Source organism: Palaemon carinicauda, chromosome 28, assembly GCF_036898095.1.
Source record: "Palaemon carinicauda isolate YSFRI2023 chromosome 28, ASM3689809v2, whole genome shotgun sequence".
NCBI classification, from domain to species: domain Eukaryota; kingdom Metazoa; phylum Arthropoda; class Malacostraca; order Decapoda; family Palaemonidae; genus Palaemon; species Palaemon carinicauda.
Window position 1 is genome coordinate 43352351 of NC_090752.1, and position 23482 is coordinate 43375832.

General features: G+C 42.5%; 1 protein-coding gene across 7 annotated transcripts in view; it reads left to right on the forward strand.

The window, feature by feature from the left end:
* Positions 1–23482, forward strand: part of LOC137621532 (STAM-binding protein-like) — a 110982-nt gene that overhangs the window by 29396 nt on the left and 58104 nt on the right. For all 7 annotated transcript variants that reach the window (XM_068351900.1, XM_068351898.1, XM_068351899.1 and 4 more), the window contains exon 6: positions 11669–11865. In XM_068351900.1, the coding sequence (XP_068208001.1) occupies positions 11669–11865 (197 nt within the window). The remainder of the gene's footprint in view (positions 1–11668; positions 11866–23482) is intronic.

The window sequence follows — 23482 nt, forward strand, 5'->3', positions numbered from 1 at the left end:
CGGCTGTTAACCCACTTTTGATGTTGTCTCACTATCCCATTAACCCTTACTTAACTAGCTATAACTAACTTTGTTTTTCTTCTCCCTTTTCAAGAGTGATTAGTTTTGAGAGCTTCCCCTTTGCCAGTTTGTCCGGGCATTGAAGGTCGCCCTTGCGGCGCCTTCATGTCAGCGCAGAAAATGGATCCTCATTCTGTGGGTCCTGGGTGTAGACAGCAACCCTGCACTCGGAATCTCCTTGTGCAGAGTGTCGGGAGTGGCCATCCTCCCAGTGGGAACAGTCCCGTAAGCAATGAAAGAAGCCTAAAAGGAATTATTTGTCCTTTGACTTTTCCTTGAGGTTGAAGAAGTCCCTGCTTTTAACACTGTCTTGAGCGACCTCGTTGACTCTGCTTGTTCAGTTTCCTCAGGAGGACGAACGAGTAAGAGTAATGTGCATTTGACCCTCCAGACAGCCCCCTGTTTCGGCAAACTATGTCACTTCCCCTAGTGAAGTGTCAGCGCCCACCGTTGCAGGGAAGTCTCTCGCTTGGCGCTATGCATCAGCTGTGGCCTTCCATGGGGATTTTGGGTCCCCCCTCCAAGGAACGGCTGTTGGATTTGCTGAGGTTAGGAGCACTGCAGGAGCTCACAGCTGCCCACTCAATGGTTGACATCGGCCTTCCCCCTCCTGCAGGAGCACACATGGTAACTTCTCCACCTCTAGGAGGTTCCTTGGCAAGTGTTTGTTCCCCAGTTCGTGATGCTTCAGCTCGCGGACGAACGATACCTAGTTGCGCGGAAGAGTCTTGTGCGTCAATGGGTACTGTACTCACCAATCATGCGCTGGCTAGGTGGGTAGACGAGCCATTCCTGCTGACGAAGGTCTGTTCACTTCTCTGGCGTGCATGGTACCCTGGTGGCACTAGTGCTTCTGTGCACTTGCCAAGAGAGCCAGTGGTTTATCATCATCGTCCAGACGATCACTTACCTATTTTGGGTTCCTGTGGCTGTGCCTTCATTTGTGAAGGACCTGCCTTGCTTTAAGGACCTCGTGGAGGTGGTGAAACAGGCAGTTAGTGGTCCTGATCCAACTCCATTGCCTCAGGCATTGGCTATGCCTATCCTTATCCCCCTTGGGGTATCAGGTTCTCCCAGGAGTACAGGTGGATCCAAGACGTAGGAGTGTTGCCACAAAACAAGCTCATCCTCCAATAGTGCCTTGTGTCTCCCCTTACTCGTAAGTGGTCATCTAGGTAACAGCAGTACTTAGCCTTGATCCTGTATGGGAAAGATTTGGTATTATCCCAGTCAAACTGGATATAAGGAAAAGAGGACACATGCAAGTAACACCTCCCCCAGGAGATAGCCTTCACCCGAGGACTAGTGGGTGCTTGAGATCTCTGAGGGAGATTTCGTTCACAGACAATTACTGGTTGTCCCTGGTAGAGTTTATGATGACCAAACCTTTCCTAGAGCCTCTGTCGGTTTTGAAGGTTCCTCCTCAGGCTTTGCGGCCTGTGGAGGTTCCTCGGAAGGAGAGCTCATCCCTTCTTAGCCGCCTTCTCGGAAAGCTTTGAAGACCCATCTGAAGAACTGGACCTCGAGTTATCCCGAGTCTTTAGGTCAACAGAAGGGCTTCTTGAGTTCAGTCCTGGCCTTGGTGTTACCGAAGGCAGAGAACCTCTCTCCCAGGTCTCAGGTCCCCGTGAGGGAACCAGTTGACGAACATTACCCAGCTCAGACTCCTATGAGTGTATGTCCAGGACTGAGTTACTCGGAAGACAATGTTTCTGATCATGCAGATGGACTGCTGCCAATGGTTGCTAGTTGTAAGACTTCGAACATAGAGCAAAAGGAGTTGGAACATTTCCTCATGCAAGTTTTGTACTGCATAAGAAAAAACAACAACCTTGGCGAGCCTTTTTATCCCCCTCTGTTGGGAAAGGATACAGTACATTTCTTGATCACTTCTGCCAAACACCCAGAACCAGAAAGAGGAGGATCAAGTTACCCTGGTCCAGTATGGTGAGGGGATCAAGGAAGAAGGTTTTTGCCCTGGTAATGGGTGCAAAAAATTCCTTGAGAGTGGGACACTTGCCTCGATTACTTCCTCTGCCGTTTGTTAAGCAGAGGACTTATTAAAAGATTTTGGATGATGATCCTCTCCATTGCCAGTAGACCAGGATATTATGTCCGTCATGAACATCATCATGCTCGAAAAGCTGTCAGCACAACCTGTGACGTTCTCTGCGACCAAAACCGCGGACACTGAGCGAGTTAAAAAGGCTTATTTGCAATCCTCCTCATGGATCGACTTCTGGGGTGGTTCGGTTGGTTACCTCATTGCCCATGAGGATTGGCAGACCCGGTTAACCAGGAAGTAATGAACACCTTTTTGCTTTCCAGAGCGAAAGCCATGGAGTTTCTCGCTCAGCCTAATTAACCAGTGGGATGAAATTTGTCTTGAGGAGGATGACTCTGTCATCTCAAAACTCAGTAGGCAGGTCCCACGGAGAGATGCTCTAACTAAGCAACTGGCAGATGGAGGATCCTTCCCTGTTCAACATGGAAGACATTGACGCAGTGTCGGAGTGCTTGGGGAAGGCGAGCCAAGACTCCCTCCTCCATTGGGCAGTTACATCTCGTCCTTACTGCTCGGTGCTACCAGCACTAAGATCACCACCCATCAACAGACAGTGACAAAAACAAGAAATTTTCTATCCTCATACAGAGTTTTGAGCTTACCTGCCCTCTGTTGGAAGTTAGACCTCCTCCTGACCCTAAGAATACTGTAGTTTTCCTGATCGCCCTGGCCTCAGCTAAGCGAGTCAGTGAATTGCATTATCTTTCTTACAACATAGTTCATTCAAGGGGATGGTAACAGGTAACACTCAACTTTATCCCTGAGTTCATTGGTAAGACTCAGAATCCGGCTGTAGCGGACCCTAGGCTCGATACCTTTCAGATTTCAAGTCTTCGTCATGTAACTAATGATCCTGTTCAGCTGTTACTATGTTCTGTGAGAGCACTGAGGCACTACGTCAAATGAACTTCAGGAACTCACCCGCAAGTCAAACGACTGCTTGTCTACACAGCAGGGTCAATACAAGGGCCACAAAGAACACTATTAGATTGGATTTACCAAGTAATTGAGTGTGCACTAATCCCAACCTTGGTCCAGGAGATCATAGACCCAGAGTTCATGATTTTAGGCGTGTCAGTGGGGTGTAAGTTACCTCAGCTCCCTTATAGGATAAATAGGAGTTGGTCGAAGGCAGTAGTTACCCAGTTTTCGTCTGGAATGAATGGATAGAATGACTGGCCTTTTCATTCTATATCTTCCCCTCTCTTGGGGTACAGCATCTGGACGACTCTGCTAGCTGACCTACCCGCGACTGCAGGTAATTACTTATTTTATTTTGTGTTGTATGAAATATGCAAGATATATTTTTGTCAAGTCCCCGTTCTTTCTGCGAGGGGGAGACAGCAATATCTAGATTAAGTGAGAGGAGTGTTACACTCTCCAATATCCTTATATAGTCAAGTCACAGTGCTTAAGTTCACATGCACCTTACCACTAATACCCAGGCTGTCAACTCTTGTCCATAATTTAGTGGGAGTTAACAAGGTTTTGGTACCCATTAAACACTCACACGAGCTTAGAGTTGTACCCCAGGACAAGTTTCCAGCCAGTTGGGTTAGGTCTTCCACCCACCTAAGGTTGAGTCTCTATAGTAAAGAGCTAAAGGGTTAGAATATTGTGTGTACGGAACAAATGACAAATTTGTAAGAAATTTGTATTTATCTTACCTATACAAACCTTGAGTTCTTTACACATACCTGGCCCGCCATCACCTATTCCCCTATAAAGTGCTGCCAGCATCAAAAGTGGGTTGACAAACAACCTGTGTGTGTGTGAGCAGAATGGTTAGTCTACCCCCAATTACCTGCCCTGCTAACAAGCAGAGGAGTTGTTTGCCTCCTGTTAAAAAGTTATGGCTCATTTTCCAGCAATCCAGAACAACATATCCATATTAAAGAGCTCAAGGTTTGTATAGTTAAGAAAAATACAAATCACTTACAAATTTGTTATATTCCATTTTCTTTCACTTCAATAGCCTAGGCCTTCTAGCTGCGTTTTGTGCTTATACTGTATGGCAGTTTATGGCAATGAGACTGCTTGGGCAAGCCAACTAAGAGAAGCCATTTCAATCTTCTCATCGTAGCAGTTCTAGTTGGTCGCATCATTCACTCGGCAAGTCCAGTTTGTGTTTTTTGGGTAGAAGTTTTATTTAGCTTCAGATTAATTAGAGATGTAAATTTTTGACTTTGATATCCCCTCCTGTGTTCAATATTCAAGGGGTTTGTTGCTAGATGATAAAGACCCTCATTCCCTTTTTTCATGTGTCGAGGGCAGCATTTGATATAGACCGTTGTTGGGTTGAGTGTGTCAGCTTAACAAGTATTTCCCCAGATCAGGCTGATTTGCTGGGATCTGGTGATTGTTAAGGGAGGGAAGTTATCAAATACTGTATAGGTTTTTCGAGTTAGTTGACTAAACATGTTTATTATTGGTAATGTTATGGTAAATTTAGTTGAGATTCTCTTTTTATCAGAGTTGGTGGTAGGGTCTTAATATTATATTAGATTTCTTATGCTGTTTGGATTAAATGGTTTCAGTTGGTACTCTAGAGGTTACTACATTATTTGTTAATTTTGTTGTTAAGCATATGGATAGGCTGTATTCATCTGTGGTTGGTATCAGTTTTAGATATGCAAAAGCACTTTCTGGTTAATTCTTGTTTTTGGGGTTCATTTATGGATGCAGGTAGGATTAATTATGTTGTGGATCTGATGCTTAAAAGAATACAAACTGCCGCTTTGAGGTCATTTAAAAGAAAACCGGTTTTTCCTCCTTATTGTTCTCTCCCTTCTCAAACCTGTTCCTCTTTCCATTCAAGGGATTATTCTTAGAACTCTGATATGCATTTGGGATTTTGTATGGACAGAAGACCTTGGAGAACTTTCAACAGGAGTCTTAAATTTCATAGACAAAAAAAGTAAATGTTTCTACCAAGATGGATTTTCTCAGTGGTCAGATAGGCTTATTGAATTCCTCCATCCCCCAACCCTCCTCTGTCAGTAGAATCCATTCCTTTACCAAGTTATTTCAGTAATTCGGCTGATTCCTGTACAGTACTGTATTTTGAGATTAGAGATTGCTAAAATTTGGAGTAGAAAGTAGTAGAGAAGATCTTAAAGCCCTCCTCAGGGTTTTTCAACAGGTTGTTCTTAGTCCCCAAGACAGTGTGGTGTTGGAAGCCAGTTCTAGATACCTTGATTCTAAACATGTATACAGTTCTCACTAGGATTTTAATGTAGGTTCCTATAGTCTTGGGGACAGTAAGGAAAGGAAATTTTATGTTGTCAATAGATTTGACAGATGTATATTATCTTGTCCCTATTCATCTAGACTCAAGAAAACTTTGTGTTTTATAGATGGTTAAAGAATATATTGATTTAAATGCCTGTGTTTTGGATTCGGCTCTGCTCCAGTCACTAAATGGTTGAGATTTATGGACATACAAGGTGTACTTAGACAACTGGCTAATGTTGAACACGGCTGTGGAAAAGATTCTGGTCCTTTGGGTATGGTTGGGAGTCCTAGTCATTGTGAAAAATTTCATTCTGATACCAACACTGAGGATTCTATATTTTTGGATGATCATAGGAACATTCCTTTTATTCAGTGCTTCCTGGGTTGAAAGCACTGTCAATTTACATGTGGATTAGGCTCTTAGATACCCTAGTATTTCTCAAGACGTTTGTTTCGATAAGTTGGCTGAAGATGAGGAATTTCTATTTACTGTACATCTCAATAGTCATTGGAACTGGACAACTAATCTAGACATGATTTACATTCCAATGATTCAGAACCTGCTAAAACTGGTGGAATAGTGGGGCGACCATGTTTATTAGGCTTATGGTTTGTCACTGGAATTAAAGGTCCTGGATTTGTCTTTTCACAGAAGCTTGCCAAGAAGGCTGAAACGCAACCAAGAATTATCACCACATGGCAAGAAGGTGGTTGGAGAAGGATCAGCCTGACACATAAATTGCCTTGAGCTTCCACTGTTGCCATCTTCAAAGTCCTTGAAGCTTAGGAATCTCTGATGATAGGGAAGTTACTGTATTTTCAGACAATGCTACAACACTGGCTTACAATCAGAAATGTGAGAGGTACCAGGTTGGAGTTCCTTATAGTGGAAGTACTCTTCATCTTGGAAGGATCTAAGGATGATACTTCTACCACGTATATTCCAGGGATATTGAATGTCCTAGCAGATCAGTAAAGCAGCAAGCAACAAATACTCCCAAACAAGAGGTCTCTACATCCTTTAGTCTTCAAGAGATTTATAATTGTTGGGAAGACCAAATGTGGACATGTTTGTGACCTCCCTTAGCAAGATGGAGGCTCTCCCATTCCGAATGTCCTTGCAGGGAAGGTGGTTATGGTGTTATAGAACTGATGGAATCTGGATCTGTATGCATTTTCTCTATTCTCATTGATTCAGGTGGTGATAAGCAAGTTCAGGATTTCTTCAAACAGCAGTATGATGCTGGTGGCTCCCTATTATTATTATTATTATTATTATTATTATTATTATTATTATTATTATTATTATTATTATTATTATTATTATTATTTGCTAAGCTACAACCCTAGTTGGAAAAGCAGGTTGCTATAAACCCAAGGGCTCCAACAAGAAAAGTAGCCCTGTGAGCCTAGGAAATAAATAAACTACATGAGAAGTAATGGACAATTAAAAAAGAATATTTTAAGAACAGTAATGAAATAGAAATAAATATTTCATATATAAACTATAAAATCTTCTAAAAAAAAGAAACAGGGGAAAGAGAAATAAGATAGAATAGTGACCCAAGTCTACCTTCAAGCAAGAGAACTCTAACCCAAGACAGTGGAAGACCATGGTACAGAGGCTATGGCACTACCCAAGACTAAAGAACTGTGGTTTGATTTTGGAGTGTCCTTCTAGAAGAGCTGCTTACCGCAGCTAAAGAGTCTCTTCTACTCTTACGAAGAAGAAAGTAGCCACTGAACAATTACAGTACAGTAGTTAACCCCTTGAACAAAGAAAAACTGTTTGGTAAAGTCACTGTTGTTAGGTGTATGAGGACAGAGAAATGTAGAAAGAATAGGCCAGATTGTTCGGTATATGTGTAGGCAAAGGAAAAGTGAGCCGTAACGAGAGAGAGAGAGAGAGAGAGAGAGAGAGAGAGAGAGAGAGAGAGAGAGAGAGAGAGAGATCCAGTGTATTACTATCTGTCCAGTCAAAAGACCCAATAACTCAACAGTGGTAGTATCTCAACCTTAGAGAGCTTTTTACTGATCTGTAGCCTCTGTTGTCAGAATGCTAGAGGAGGTTGCCTTACAGAACCAATTTATCAGTTCATCCAAATACCTTCCAGCTACATCTAACTGCATGGAGACTATCCACCATATTCTCAGAAAAAAAAGAAGAGTTTTCTAGGCCCTTTAAATTTTTCATGTTAGGTTCCAAGAGACAATCTACCAATAATAGTGATGTGTATTTTGATGGGCGCAGGTCAAGAAATGATTCATTGACTGAGACTGGTTTAGAAAATATTGTAATTTTGGCTTTTGTGAAAGTAAATGGTTTCTTTTGGCTATTAATAGCTTTAGGTCCATGCTTAATACCATTCTCAGACATCTTGGATTGGATTTATCTGCCTTGTGTATTATAATGGATATGTAATTGAGAAACCTCCAATTTTAAACGTTGTTTATTGAAATATAGGTTTAGTGTTGCAATATCTTGAAGAGCTCTTGTTTTGAACCTTAGATATGATTTATAAAAGTTTGTATTCATTTATAAAAGATCATGTTCATTTTCGGATCATCATGAATAATCAATAGTACAGTATATTAAAAAAATGTCAATCTAAATTTGTGTGATATTATTTGAGACTTGCTAGCTTTGGTTTATCACCCTTAGTATTATTAATTGCAAGGGTACAAACCTAGTTTGAAAAACAGGATGCCATAAGCCCAAGGGCTCCAACAGGGAAAAATAGCCGAGTGAGGAAAGGAAACAAGGAATTAAACAAACTAAATGAAAAGTGATAAACAATTTAAGGGGATCTGCCGGTTTCCGACTTTTTTAACGACAGGTTGTTGATATATAGGGGGTTTGTTAAAGGATATTGTGTGGAACTTTTGGGGAATTTTTTTTTGTTCAGTGACCTTAGGTTTTGTGACGCCAGAGCTTTTTTCGGCCAAAAATGGCCATTTTCAAAATGCATCTCCTCCTTTGATTTTTGGTTTTAAGGGATAAGATTTGAACCATGTATAAAACACATATGGACCTTCGATTTAAAGCCGGGGATTTTCTATTCAATTATTTTCCAAGATATGAATTTTTCTTTTTTTTTATGAAATTTTCCTGGAAAAATTACAGGAAAAAATTTGCCAAAAATCAGAAACTCAAAATATTAAAAATCCCCGGCTTTTTTTTAATCTACCATGTTTCCCCATATTATATATGAAATTACATTAAGATTGGTCCAATACTAAGGGAGGAGATACATTTTGAAGGTGAAAAACTTATGTTTTGAGAAACGGGCCTTCAAAGTTTTAGGTACATAAAAAAAGTAAAAGACTGTGTTACCATTAATTTTATGTTTTTTTTTTTTTTTTGAGTATTAACTGTGTTTCAAATCTTATTTTTAATGTCTATTGCTTTAATGCAAAAGTATTATGAATAGAAATATTAATCAATTGATTATCTTTGTGCCTAAGACATATTATTATAAATTTTAGGCTCCTGGTCCCCCCTTATCTGATCTTGTTATAAGGTATTACTCTAGGGTATCATAGTTACCTCTGCATTTAGGGCATATCTTTTTTATTAGTGTCTCAAATCCATCCCTTGCCAAATGGATCCTCGGAATTACTTTGCATCTACAATTCGGTATTTGTGATTCAAGTAATTTTTCAAGTCTTGCTTCACTTATTATTATCATTTTATTTTCACTATCGTTGATAATATCAGCCTCCGATCCACTGCATTCTTCTTCTAAAATATCTTTGCCCTTTAGCAGTGATGAACGAATAGAGAGACGATTAGGGGTGGATGTGGTTGGTCTCTGGCCAGCAGTGATGTTAGCGTGCGCCATTTGCTGCGCGGCCCCTCTCTCTCTCGTTGTCGCTTCATTCCCCTCTGTGGCATTAGTTTCTTGAATTCTCTGTTCTACTTCTTCGATGGCTATATCAAATTGGCGTTTCCGCATTCTAGAAGCATGAAATGAACTATTGCGCCTTTTAGGCATGGTGAAAAACTAAAAACACCGCAGAAAAAAAGAGAGTTCAGTCAAGGCTAGCGAGCATGAAAAAATGCGACCTTATTACGTGAAGATTTATAGGCAACTGAGCCTCATGACTCATGATGGGTCTTTTGTCTTGTCTAGTTATAACTAGAAAGGTGCCTATTAGGATATTATTGACATTATATATTTCATTTCAAAGGAAGTTTTTGTAACATATATCACAAAAACTATACCAGACTAAATAATTTGCGCTACTGGTGTTTTCTGTGTATAAAGTTATTGTTACATTTCAGGCCATAACTAGAAAAGTAGGGTGAATTTTAGCATAATACTTCGTGCACACATTCTTGAATGCTCTACGAAGCCATAGAATTTTTTTCAGCAAATCGAATATGTTTCATATTTTTTCGGTATTTTAGGCGGCCGATCCCCTTAAATGAAATATTTTAGGAACAGTAACAACATTAGAATACGTCTTTCATGTATAAGCTATGAAAAAAACAAAAAACAAGAGGGAGAGGAAGGATAGAGAAAAGGGGCCCGAGTGTACCCTCAAGCAAGAGAACTCAACTCCAAGATAGTGGAAGACCATTGTACAGAGGGTATGGCACTGCCTAAGACTCGAGAACAATGGTTTGATTTTAAAGTGTCCTTCTCCTAAAAGAACTGCTTACCATAACTAAAAAGTCTCTTCTACCCTTACCAAGAGCAAAGTAGCCACGGAACAATTATTGTGTAGTGCAGTAGTTAACCTCTTGTGTTAATTGGAGGTGGGTTACAAGTAATTGTTGTAAGGCCAGGGCATTAGATTGATTAGCTCTTTCCTGCACTATCTTACTCCATCAGATTGTGGGATTAAGGATTTAACCAGATGAACCTCAAGTATGCCCTCTTTGTCTTTTCACTCACTGACTAGGGATGACAAGAGGCTGTTGAACACATTGGGACTTAGTAGACTGCAATGTCTTTTCGTAGTTAGCTATCCAAGAGTCTTATTGCCATACACCGCCATACAGTCACAATACGCTATTAGAGGGGTAGCCTATGGAAATAAAGGGAAACTGGATATTTTAAATTTGTTGGATGTCAAAGTTTTAACTATTTTTGAGAAGGAAGCCAGATGAACCCCAGGTGAGGATAGAAATCATTAATTTTATCATTAAAATTCTGTTTCTGTAGCATATATTGGTACAGACCGTATGCAGCCATCATAGGTCTTTGCTTGCTTTACTAATGGGACATTTTTACTTACCAGTACAGTAGTTTGGCAATGTCTCCATCTCATCCAAGCTTCTACCTCTCCCTCCCTTCCTCTTACTGTTTTTTCAGCTTTTTCTTCACAGTCCAGTGTATTTCCAAAGTAGTATTTTTTTTTAAATAATTTCTGAGACATGCTCCTCTATCACATAAGAGTTCCCAACTCTTCCATCTTCTCATTTGTTCTTGTTATATATTTTACATTTGGTACACAGTACAGGATTTACCCTCACATCTTCCCTGTAACAACCACATGGTTACTTTCTTGGTTACATTTGAAGTTTGTATCTTTTCCAGTGACTATTAGATTTGCTTTCTATCGGTTCATTTCTTCTACTGTTTAGATATTTCTACCACTTTCTTGGATTCTTCCTTTAACATTAAGTTGTTTTTATACAGCAGCTCACAGGGGCCCCTTTCCTGCACTATTTTGTAGCTTCTTTCTTGATGGGCACTAACATTTTTCAAACTCCTGATATCTCTGCTATGACCTTCCCTCTAGATCTAATGTTATAGTCAAGTAGCACCACTAATTTTATGAGTCTTTCTGGTATCCCTTGTCTTTATAATGCCCATTTAATTACTTACCCCTTTACTCTGCTGATGGCTTTCATAAAAAAAAAAGAAATAGAAAATATCTGATACAGCATCCTCTTTATGCTGTAATTTTACTGTAATTGCCTCATTAACTGTTTCTGTTATTGATCTGTAAGGGATAAAGTGGTTTCTAATATTTTCATAGCCTGTTCAAGAAGTTTTATTCCTCTATAATTTCCATGTTGCAGTGTATCCCCCTTTACTTTTGTATAATATTAGCGTAAGACTTTTCCCACTATTCTGGCCTTTCTATTATCAAGTTTTTGGTACTCTGAAAAACTCATGGATGAAAGAATCTCTTGTTGCTTTAAGAAACTTGTTATTCGAGATGGTCTTACTTATTCCCAAGGGACCCTTTAGCCTATAAAGCTGATATTTTCTCAATTGGACTGTCAGTTATGCTAGTTAGTGAATTTTTAATCTTTTTATTCTTATTCTTATTTCAATGTATTTACATCTACAGAAAAAGCTCGAAGAGGAACTTAAACTCAAGCAATTAGAGCAGCTCAGTCAAGCTCAGGAGGAAGAGCGAAGGCGGCAGCTTTTAGAAGAAGAGAACAAAAGAAAAAAAGAAATAAGGGATGAAGAGAAGAGGATAAAAGATTTGCAGTCCTTTCATCACAGTCATCCAAAGAATGCTTGGTCAGATGCGCCACCTGAGTAAGGATAATATGTTTTAGTATTAACTAGGATATTGTCATACAGTAATTTTGTTTCTTGGTTTAAAATTCTACTTGGCTCCTAATTTTTTTTTTCAAAGAAACAATATTTTTCAATATTTAACTTAGCCGGTGATTATAATAGCTGCAACTCTGTTGCCCGACAGACAACTCTACGGTAAAAACTCGCCAGCGATTGCTACACAGGTTGCGGGTGTGCCCAACAGCGCCATCTGTCGTCCAGATACCCAGTACTCAATGTAAACAAAGACTCAATTTTCTCTCTGTCGAGCTATCGACAAGACGTACTTACTCGCTGTTGCTAAACTGGAGTTTTTTCACAACTAATTGGTGAAGTACTTTACAGTATTCTAGTTTTGAGCTTTCGCTGTGCAGGGTTTCTCTTCACACAAATCCTTGAACTCTTTTTGATAACGGATTCTTTGTTGATGACTTTTTGATAGTTTTTGAATTTCCCTTTGACCAATTCAAAATGGCTGACCCTTCACAAGTCCCAAAATTTAGGAAGTGCAATGCTAGGGACTGTTCAAGGCGTCTTCCGAAGGCTTCTATCGACCCTCACACTGTTTGTTCCAATTGTCGGAATAAAACCTGTCAATTGGAAGATCGGTGTGAGGAGTGCGTTGGGCTTTCGGAATTCGATTTTATCGAGTTCCAAAAGTATACACGTAGGCTAGAGAGAGATAGAGTTAGGAGAAGTTCTTCTCGTTCTGTTGATTTATCCTCTCCTCATGCCCCACAACCTATTCCTTCCCCTGTAGTGGTTGCTCCTAACCCCCCTCCTGGCACTCAGGAACCTTCGATGGCTGATATGATGCGTGCCATCCAGGCTCTGGGTGAGAGAGTTGAGTCCCTTGCTAGTGACCGTAATCAGCTCATGGCGGATGTGAGGGAGCTTAAGTGAAAAAGTGCAGTGGGAAGTGCTAAAGTGCCGAGTGATAGTGTTGTGGATAGTGTTGCGCTTGAGGGTTCGTCTGTTCGTGCCTGTCGTCCTCCTAGTCCGGGACCTCTTGCAAGCTCCCAAGTCCAGGGGAGAAGCAATGTCGTACGACAAATGGGTTCGAGAGGCTTTAATCAGCGAACAGACGTTCCCTCCGTGGTATCGGGCGTATCTACCCAAGATCGCCCCTACCTAACTAAGACGAGAGAGCCCATTTATACCTCGTCTTCGGAAGGTGTTTCTCGCAAGAAACCCTGGACCAAGGTCTCACGACCGCTTAAACGCAAGTCGGTCCCTTCAGCGCAAGTCCAACGGCCCGGTTGTAGCCACTGGGTCAGTTCGGACTCGCTGCCGTCATCCGATGACTGCTCACCGCCTAAGAGAGGCAAAGCGGTACCGCTTCAGACAGTAACACCGTCTGTCGCCGCACCTGCTCCTGTAGACCCTAAGTGGTCTCTACTGCAAGACATGCAGTCTAAACTAACGTCTCTAATGCAGGACTTTCGTGCGGAGAAGGTTGCTGCCGCACCAGCTAGTGCAGCACCTAGCATACAACCTTCCACACGATCGGTTGTTCGTCCTGTGGACGCTGAGGTAACCTTCTCACGCACACCAGTTGAGAGAGTTCCGCCACCCATGCGTTCCAGTGTGATCTGCCAGCCGCATGTTGATGTTAAGCGACGCACGGAGGTCTCCGTTGACGTTCGGGAGGTTCACCAACCGTCAGAGTTGCTTTGTTTTGACGCGGTGCGTCAACCTCCGCAACCCAGTGTGGTTTCCACTGTGCACCCACATCAGTCTAGACAGTCTGGAGTAGACGCTGTGCGTCCCCGCGCTGCCATGGTTGTTGCCAGTTCACAGACTGGGCAGCAGTTCCATGACGTTGCGTCCGGCTCAGTCACGCATGCACCCGTGCGACCGGACTCAGCGAACCAGCCGTTACCCACTCCGTTGCCGTTTCCTCATCAGTTATCGGATGAGGGACTTTCTGATGATGATGTTGCTGCACACATAGATTAACCACAATCAGAATTGGACGAGCCTAAGTCTTCGCAACCGTCTTTGGACTTTAGGAAAGTTTTGGCCATTTTCAAAGAGATGTTTCCGGACCAGTTTGTTTCTGTGGCTCCTCGTTCTCCTCCGTCAGAGTTTGTGTCAGGCATGCCGTCTACCGCTCCTGCCTTTACTAGACTCGTCCTCGCACGCTCGTCCAAGAGAGCTTTGCGGGTGTTAGGAGAATGGTTGCAGTCCAAGAAGAGTTTAGGGAAGACAGCCTTTACGTTTCCCCCTGCTAGACTCTCTTCTAGATCGAGCGTCTGGTATGCCACGGGAGAAGTTCTCGGCTTGGGAGTTCCTGCCTCTGCCCAGGGCGACTTCTCAAGCCTCGTAGACTCTCCCCGCCGCCTTGCCATGAGACGCTCAAAGATATGTTGGTTATCTTCGGACCTGGACCACCTTTTGAAAGGTATCTTTAGGGCCTTCGAAGTTTTTAACTTCTTAGACTGGTGTCTAGGAGCCCTAAGCAGAAAGATCTCTCCGACAGAGAAAGAGTCTTCCTTGCTCATTATGTCCTGCATGGACAAGGCCATACGTGATGGGTCTAGTGAGCTTGCTGCATCATTTGTGTCCGGAGTCCTTAAAAAGCGTGAAAACCTATGCTCATTCCTTTCAGCTGGAGTTACACCGTGCCAGAGATCCGAGCTTCTTTTTGCTCCTCTTTCCAAGTGCCTTTTTCCAGAAGACCTGATTAAGGAAATAGCCGCTTCATTGATACAGAAGGACACTCACGATCTTGTTGCGTCCTCCGCTCGCAAAGCTACCCCTTTGCCTACCTTGTCAGCTAGACCAAGGATGGACACTCCAGCGTCCCGTTTTATTCCGCCCTTTCGTGGCAGAGCCTCCAGCAGAGGAGGTGCTCGTGCCGAAGGGAAACGAGGAAAGAAGAAAGGAACCAAGTCCTTTAAGGGCAGAGTCTGACTGCCAGCTTCTTCAGACAGCAGTGGGAGCCAGACTCAAGAACTTCTGGCAGACCTGGGAAGAGAGAGGCGCAGATGCACAATCTGTGAAGTTGCTCAGAGAGGGGTACAAGATCCCGTTTGTACGGAAACCCCCTCTAGCAACGTCTCCCATCGATCTCTCTCCCAGGTACAGAGAGGAAGACAAGAGACGAGCCTTGAAACAGGAGGTGTCTTTTACTAGAGAAGGGAGCAGTGGTCAGAGTCTCGGACCTTCAATCTCCGGGATTCTACAACCGACTCTTCTTGGTGTCAAAGAAGACAGGAGGGTGGAGGCCGGTGCTAGACGTCAGTGCTCTGAAAGTCTTTGTCACAAAGCAGACGTTCTCCATGGAGACCTCAAAGTCAGTCTTAGCAGCGGTCAGAAGGGAAGACTGGATGGTCTCTTTAGACCTAAGGGACGCCTACTTCCACGTCCCCATCCACCCGGACTCCCAACCTTTTCTGAGATTCGTTTTCGAAAAGGTTGTCTACCAGTTTCAAGCCCTGTGCTTTGGCCTAAGCACAGCTCCTCTTGTGTTTACGAGGCTGATGAGGAATGTAGCCAAATTCCTTCATTTAGCGGACATCCGAGCCTCCCTCTATTTGGACGACTGGCTTCTCAGAGCTTCTTCCAGTCGTCGCTGTCTGAAGGATCTAAAGTGGACTCTAGATCTGACCAAGGAATTGGGTCTCCTTGTCAATATGGAAAAGTCACAACTGGTCCCATCCCAAACTATTGTGTATTTAGGGATGGAGATTCACAGTCTAGCTTTTCGGGCTTTTCCGTCGGCCCCCAGAACAAGCCAAGCCCAGTTATGCATCCAGAACATGCTGAAGAAGGAACGATGTTCAGTCAGGAAGTGGATGAGTCTGATAGGGACGCTATCATCCCTGGAACAGTTTGTGTCATTAGGAAGACTACACCTCCGTCCTCTTCAATACCACCTAGCATTTCACTGGAAAAAGGACAAGACGCTAGAAGCGGTCTCGATCCCCATTTCCGAGAAGATGAAGTCTTGCCTGACTTGGTGGAAGGACAGTATCAGCCTAAGAGAGGGTCTTCCCCTGGCTGTTCAGACTCCCAACCACGTTCTCTTCTCGGACGCATCGGACGTAGGCTGGGGCGCGACATTAGACGGTCGGGAATGTTCGGGACTATGGAACTCGAGTCAAAGGATAATGCATATCAACTGCAAGGAGCTACTGGCAGTACATCTGGCCTTGAAAAGCTTCAGGTCTCTCCTTCAAGGCAAAGTGGTGGAAGTGAACTCGGACAACACCACTGCCTTGGCGTACATCTCCAAGCAAGGAGGGACCCACTCACTGACGTTGTACGAGATCGCAAGGGACCTGCTCATCTGGTCAAAAGGTCAAAACATATCACTAGTTACGAGGTTCATCCAAGGCAACTTGAATGTCATGGCAGATTGTCTCAGTCGGAAGGGGCAAGTCATTCCAACAGAATGGAACCTCCACAAGGATGTATGCAAGAGACTTTGGGCCACTTGGGGCCAACCAACCATAGATCTCTTTGCAACCTCGATGACCAAGAGGCTCCCAATATATTGCTCACCAATCCCAGACCCAGCAGCAATACACATAGATGCCTTTCTCCTAGATTGGTCGCATCTAGATCTATACGCATTCCCACCGTTCAAGATTGTCAACAAGGTACTGCAGAAGTTCGCCTCTCACGAAGGGACAAGGTTGACGCTAGTTGCTCCCCTCTGGCCCGCGAGAGAATGGTTCACCGAAGTACTTCGATGGCTAGTAGACGTTCCCAGAAGTCTCCCTCTAAGGGTGGACCTTCTACGTCAGCCACACGTAAAGAAGGTACACCAAAGCCTCCACGCTCTTCGTCTGACTGCCTTCAGACTATCGAAAGACTCTCGAGAGCTAGAGGCTTTTCGAAGGAGGCAGCCAGTGCGATTGCTAGAGCAAGGAGAACATCCACCCTTAGAGTCTACCAATCGAAGTGGGAAGTATTCCGAAACTGGTGCAAGTCAGTATCTGTATCCTCGACCAGTACCTCTGTAGCTCAGATTGCTGACTTTCTCTTATACCTGAGAAAAGAACGATCACTTTCAGCTCCCACTATCAAGGGCTACAGAAGCATGTTGGCATCGGTCTTCCGGCATAGAGGCTTAGATCTTTCCAACAATAAAGATCTACAGGACCTCCTTAAGTCTTTTGAGACTACGAAGGAGCGTCGTTTGGTTACACCTGGTTGGAATTTAGACGTGGTACTAAGATTCCTCATGTCAGACAGGTTTGAGCCGCTACAATCAGCCTCCCTGAAAGATCTCACCTTAAAGACACTTTTCCTGGTATGCTTAGCCACAGCTAAAAGAGTCAGTGAGATTCATGCCTTCAGCAAGAACATCGGATTTTCGTCAGAAAAGGCTACATGTTCTCTACAACTTGGTTTTCTAGCCAAAAACGAGCTACCTTCTCGACCTTGGCCGAAATCGTTCGATATTCCCAGCTTATCGAATATGGTTGGCAATGAACTAGAAAGAGTCTTATGCCCTGTGAGAGCTCTTAAGTTCTATTTAAAACGAACTAAACCTTTACGAGGCCTATCTGAAGCTTTATGGTGTTCAGTTAAGAAACCATCTTTGCCTATGTCAAAGAATGCTTTAATCCTATTTTATCAGACTGTTAATACGAGAAGCTCATTCCCATCTGAGTGAGGAAGACCAAGCATTGCTGAAGGTAAGGACACACGCAGTTAGAGCTGTCGCAACTTCAGTGGCCTTTAAGCAAAATAGATCTCTGCGAAGTATAATGGACGCAACCTATTGGAGAAGCAAGTCAGTGTTTGCGTCTTTTTATCTAAAGGATGTCCAGTCTCTTTACGAGGACTGCTACACACTGGGACCATTCGTAGCAGCGAGTGCAGTAGTGGGTGAGGGCTCAACCACTACAATTCCCTAATTCCATACCCTTTTAATCTTTCTCTTGAAATGTTTTTATTGTTGTTTTTGGGTTGTCCGGAAGGCTAAGAAGCCTTTCGCATCCTGGTTGATTTGGCGGGTGGTCAAAGTCATTTCTTGAGAGCGCCTAGATTAGGGGTTTTGATGAGGTCCTGTTGTATAGGTTGCAACCCTTGATACTTCAGATCCTAGGGGTCGATCTGCATCCTAAGAGGATCGCGAGGCTCCGTAAGGAAGACGTACTTAAAAGGCAGAGTAATTGTTCAAGTCGACTTCCTTACCAGGTACCTATTTATTTTGTTTTTGTTATTTTGATAACTTCTAAAATGAAATAAAAACTCTTAGCTCATAAAAGTGTAAACATATATTGCTGGTCTCTACCCACCCCCCTGGGTGTGAATCAGCTATTATAATCACCGGCTAAGTTAAATATTGAAAAATGTTATTTTGATAATAAAATAAATTTTTGAATATATTTACCCGGTGATTATAAATTAAAGGACCCTCCCTTCCTCCCCAATAGAGACGCAGTGGGACGAGGAGAAAATTGAGTCTTTGTTTACATTGAGTACTGGGTATCTGGACGACAGATGGCGCTGTTGGGCACACCCGCAACCTGTGTAGCGATCGCTGGCGAGTTTTTACCGTAGAGTTGTCTGTTGGGCAACAGAGTTGCAGCTATTATAATCACCGGGTAAGTATATTCAAAAATTTATTTTATTATCAAAATAACATTTTTCATGAGAGTATACTTGAAAAAGATTCCATAGATATATTTTTCCATTTGTTTTGTGATAAAATGATATTGTTAGTACAGAAGTAAATTTTTACATCGCCTGTACTTCACCATGACATTGATTCATGACTGAATGCTTCACATGTGCCAGCATTGTTTATTTGCTCCTTTATTTTGAGTTTTAAAACTTGTGGGAAACAATTGAAACTTTATCAGACAAACTATATTTTTTGTATGAATGCTGAAAACAAATTAGGTTATGTATGCCCCCTGTGGCCGCATGGGTATAACAACAATTAGAATAACGCCAACGTTATTCCTGCGTATCGTAAGAGGCAATTCAAAGGGACAGGATGCGGGAACTGGGAATCTCCTCTCCTGCATAGTTTCCTGCGAAATATCAAAGAAGAGGAGCTGGGGGGAGAGTGATTGATCCTCACACTCTAGTTTTAGGGTGTCTGAATGTGCATGGATGTATTTCGAGAGTTGAAGATGTGAGATTGGATGTATGGCTTGGAATAGAAGGATGGATGTATTGGCCTTGTGTTAGACAAAGATAAAAGGGAAGAGCGAATGGTGATGTTTGGTGAAGGATTGAAATGGGAAGAGCAAGAGAGGGTGTGGCATTATTGCTGAGTGAATGGATCATGGATGACATAAAGTTGTGGAATGGAAGGAGGTATCATCTAGGTTAATGGGTTTAAGGGATAGGTTGGGTAGGGAATGTTGGGATTTAGTGTGTATGGGCCAGGTTGTGAGAAAAGTAAAGAAGAGTGGAATGAATTCAATAGGTGTGTAGAAGGACTGGGTAGAAAGAATTATGTAGTTTTTGATGGGTGACTTAAATGCCAGAGTGGGTGCTAGAGGTAGAAGGTGTCATTGGGAAGTATGGCATACCAGATGAAAATGAGAGTGATCAGATTGGTAGATATGTGTGTTAAATAAGAGCTGCTGATAAGTAGTAATTTTTTCTCAAAAAGAATGATATTAATAGAGTAAGTATACATGGGTAAGAGTGGCAAATGGAAGAGTTATAGAAAGGACATTAATGGAGTATGTGTTGATAACAAGAATTGTTTTGAAGATTGAAAAATGTGCATGTGTTTACAGGTATGGCAAACGGTATGTCTCCAGATTGATGGGATCAAAGATTTTCTCTCCCCGGTGACAACCAGCCTGGTCTTTCATTGGCTGCTGATTATTTTGCTGGTTGTCTTATAGGGACAATGTTTGCATTAATGATCTGTGATGAGGATGCTCAGGATTCTTGTTCCACGTATGTACCGAACCTTGGCCCAGTACCAGTAGCAGAAGAGAACCCAGAGTTGTAAGAATACAATGAACTCAGTGTGGCAAACATAGCGCGAACTTTAGGTAGGTCCTCGGTCATTGATCAGTGCTTGGATGCCTCTCAAGGGTTGAGACCTCTGGAGCTGCCATGGTCGGATCTTACCAGTTGGCCCTGGATTGATTTTCCAAATAGATCTTTTTATCTGAGAACTCCCTTGCTTCCAGTCAGTTCAACAAGATCCCCTCTTTGAAGACCTAGAGGAGACTTGTGCTGTACTGTGTAGATCAAACCTGTCAGGAAACCAGTAAGCCAACTGTGAGAGAGGGATGCTCTGGTATCTCGTTTTTCAAATTAAGTTTGTCCAGAGGTAGTACTGGTGCTTCAGAGTTCTTTGTTGCTGAGAACTACATCCCTCTTGCTGAGGTGCAGATGACAGTGGAGAAGTGGAAATCTTATTTAAAGAGCTCTGATCCACCATAGTCTTCTTCAAGGGCCCTTGTTCTTTGGGGCATCTTCAGACAAACCTGCGTGTATGGCTATGCCTGCGGTGTTGGTGGGAGAAAAGGTAGCCATGACCTCCAGACCCCAATCAGGATGGCCTGGAACTACTTCCACTTTGGTGGATCCTGTGAATATACAGCCCTTTCAAAGCCCCCCAACCTAACAGTTCAGTAATGGAGGCAGAGAATAGATAGTAGGGGATGCTTATGTTGGAGCATTCGGTAGTGTTAATGAGGAACAACACTGCTGCAGTAGCTTATATCAAGAAGTAAGGAGGTACACTACCACTTTGGAAGTCAGCAAAACATGCATATCTGGGCAATTTGGACCATAGAGCTGTCAGCCAGTTTCATCTTGGGAAGCCTATATCTTGGCCTTGTTCAGTCTGATTCCCTGACTGATCAACAGAGTATCAATCTTGCTAGGTCTTGGATGAACTTAGTTCCTCCCAGGTGGTCATAAGTGAATGGATAACCAGATCTGTTAACATCTTCAGCTCAGATCGCAAACTTAATCGTTGATCTTCTTCAAGAAACTCCTCTCTGGTTTGGCAGTGAAAGGTTGCTGCTTAGCCTTAAGCCTTGTCTTATGACTGAAGAGCATAACCTCCCCTCCTCAGGGGAGTTGTCTGTGTTTGTGAAGAGCTTTGAGCAGTATTGTGCAACCTGGAACCTCAGGAACCGAGAGTAGAATGTGGCCCATATTCTCGAGTATTGTTTTGAACAACTGTTTTGCTTGAATTTTAATTTTCGTTGGATAGTATACATATACCATAATTGTTGCAAATGACTTAAAGCAGAAGACACTATGACTATATTATTACATTATACCTTTTTCAGTTTATGGAAAGGTTTAGTAAAGTAAATTACACAAAAGCTATCTTAAGAATTGGAAGAAAATGTCAATAATTTCCTAAGCTTTGTAACCAAGCGCTGTGAAGGTAAAAACTACAGAATTATTGTGCATCAGCAACAGGGATTTAATGACTAAACTTTGATATGCCATTAAAATTGACAGTAAATGAAATATTGAAAAACTATTTTTATTAAATACTATATATTTTTATAGTCATCATCATCATTATCTCCTCCTATGCCTATTGATGCAAAGGGCCTCGATTAGGTTTCGCCAGTCATCTAGCTTGAGCTTTTAATTCAGTACTTCTCCATTCATCATCTACTTTATGATTCATAGTCCACAGCCACGTAGGCCTGGGGCTTGCAACTCTTCTAGTGCTTTGTGGAGTCCAGCTAAATGTTTGTTGAACTAATCTGTCTTGGGGAGTGCAAAAGGTATACCTAAACCATCTCCATCTACCCCTCATCATGATCTCATCAACATACAGTATGGCACTCGAGTAATCTCTTTTATAGTTTCATTTCTAATCCTGTCCTGTCATTTAACTCCCAATATTCTTCTGCCGGCTTTGTTCTCAAATCTACTAAATCTTGGAGATTGTTTCACTGTCATACAATGACTCATGTCCATACAGTAACACTAATCTCACTTAACTGATGTATAATCTGATTCTTATATGTAATTTCAGGCTATTTCATTTCCAAATTTTATTAGCCTAGCCATTGTCTGATTTGCTTTTTGCAATCTTTCACAAAACTAAATACTTAAATGATTCTACTTCATTAATCCTTTCTCCTTCCGATGCATACTCCGTTCTCATCATCTCTTTCTTTCTTCTATTTATCTTGAGCCCAACCTCGTGTGATATTTCATGCAGTCTGGTAAGCAAGAATTGCAAATCCTCTGGTGTTCTGCTAATAAGGAGAGCATCATCAGCATACTCTAGGTCTGCTAACTTCCTATTACCAATCCAGTCCAATCCTTCACCACCATCTCTGACTGTTCTATGTATTACAAAATCCTTGAGAAGGATAAACAACATAGGGACAACACATTCCCTTGGAGTACTCCGCTGTTCACTGGAAATTCATTTGACAGGACTCCATTAACATTAACTTTGCCCTTGCTATGCTCATGAACAGACTTAATCAAGTTCACATTTGTTCCGTAACCGAAATACAAACCACGCTATTTACATTGGGTTTACTTTCGGCGTAGCTGAAATTGACGAGCCATTAGATTTTAACGAGGGTTTACTACCCCGCGCTAGTTAGCAGGGGTAGGGGGAGGGGTAGCTTGCTACCCCTCCCCCCCTCACACCGGTGAAATGTCTCATTTTTGGCTCGGACGATGGACAGACGTGCGTGTCTTCGTCCTCGCTTGGCAGCTATTATTTGTTTTCTCTCTACTTAATCACTTACTTTTCTTATACTCAATATATATGTAAAAAATTTTTCGTGTTTATGTATATATTTGAGTATAGAAATCAGTAAGTTTCCTTTTCAGAGTTCGTGCTTGCGTGTGTAGTGTACAATATCTCCGTGGAGCCCTCGGCAGTTAGGCCACCACGGTGTAATTTCATGGGTCGCGATCGAGTTTGACTACGGTCTCTCTCTCTCTCTCTCTCTCTCTTGAGGTTGTTCACCCTTTACTACGTTTTACCTTTACTACGTCTGAGTAGCTTCCTTCCCGTGTGGGTGGGGTTGCTACGTCGTACATTTTGTCTCAATTAGTTTATGAATCTAATTGTATTTGTTGACTTTTCAGTTTTTGTAGAACGATTCCTTTCGGGGTTTTCGTTCTTCATTTAGTGAACATTCATATTTAAATTACATAATTACATAATTATGATTGTTATAATTCTATGTTTGTTACAGCTCTCCTTCTGTGAGTGTAAGTGGTTTTGAGGGCACGTGCCTGTTGTGTAATTCTTGTGTTCTTTTCCCTCGGGATTCCTCTTCGGAGTCTTCCCGGGGGAATTAATGTTAACTAATGATTTTTGTTTTTTATTTTTCACAGTTAACGAACTAGTTTCGTTTCTGTAATGTGGCAATGAAGCGAGCTGTCTTGTTAGGGCCTGGGGAATCTGCTGTTGCTGCCTCCCCTATAGATCTTCGTCAGGGATGTGTCTCCTTCTCCTGGAAGTGCTCCTGTGACGACTGACAGCTCTCCAGTTCATTTTAGAACACTCAGGAGGCTCGCCTCCTTGGGTGGGTAACTTCCCTTCCGAGGGAAGTTTTCCCGTCCAGGCTTGAGTTTTTTCCCTTCGGGGAGAACTCCTCTTGCCTTTATTCGTGCGACTATGCTCTTGGTGCTGAGCGGTCGTACCTGCAGTTAC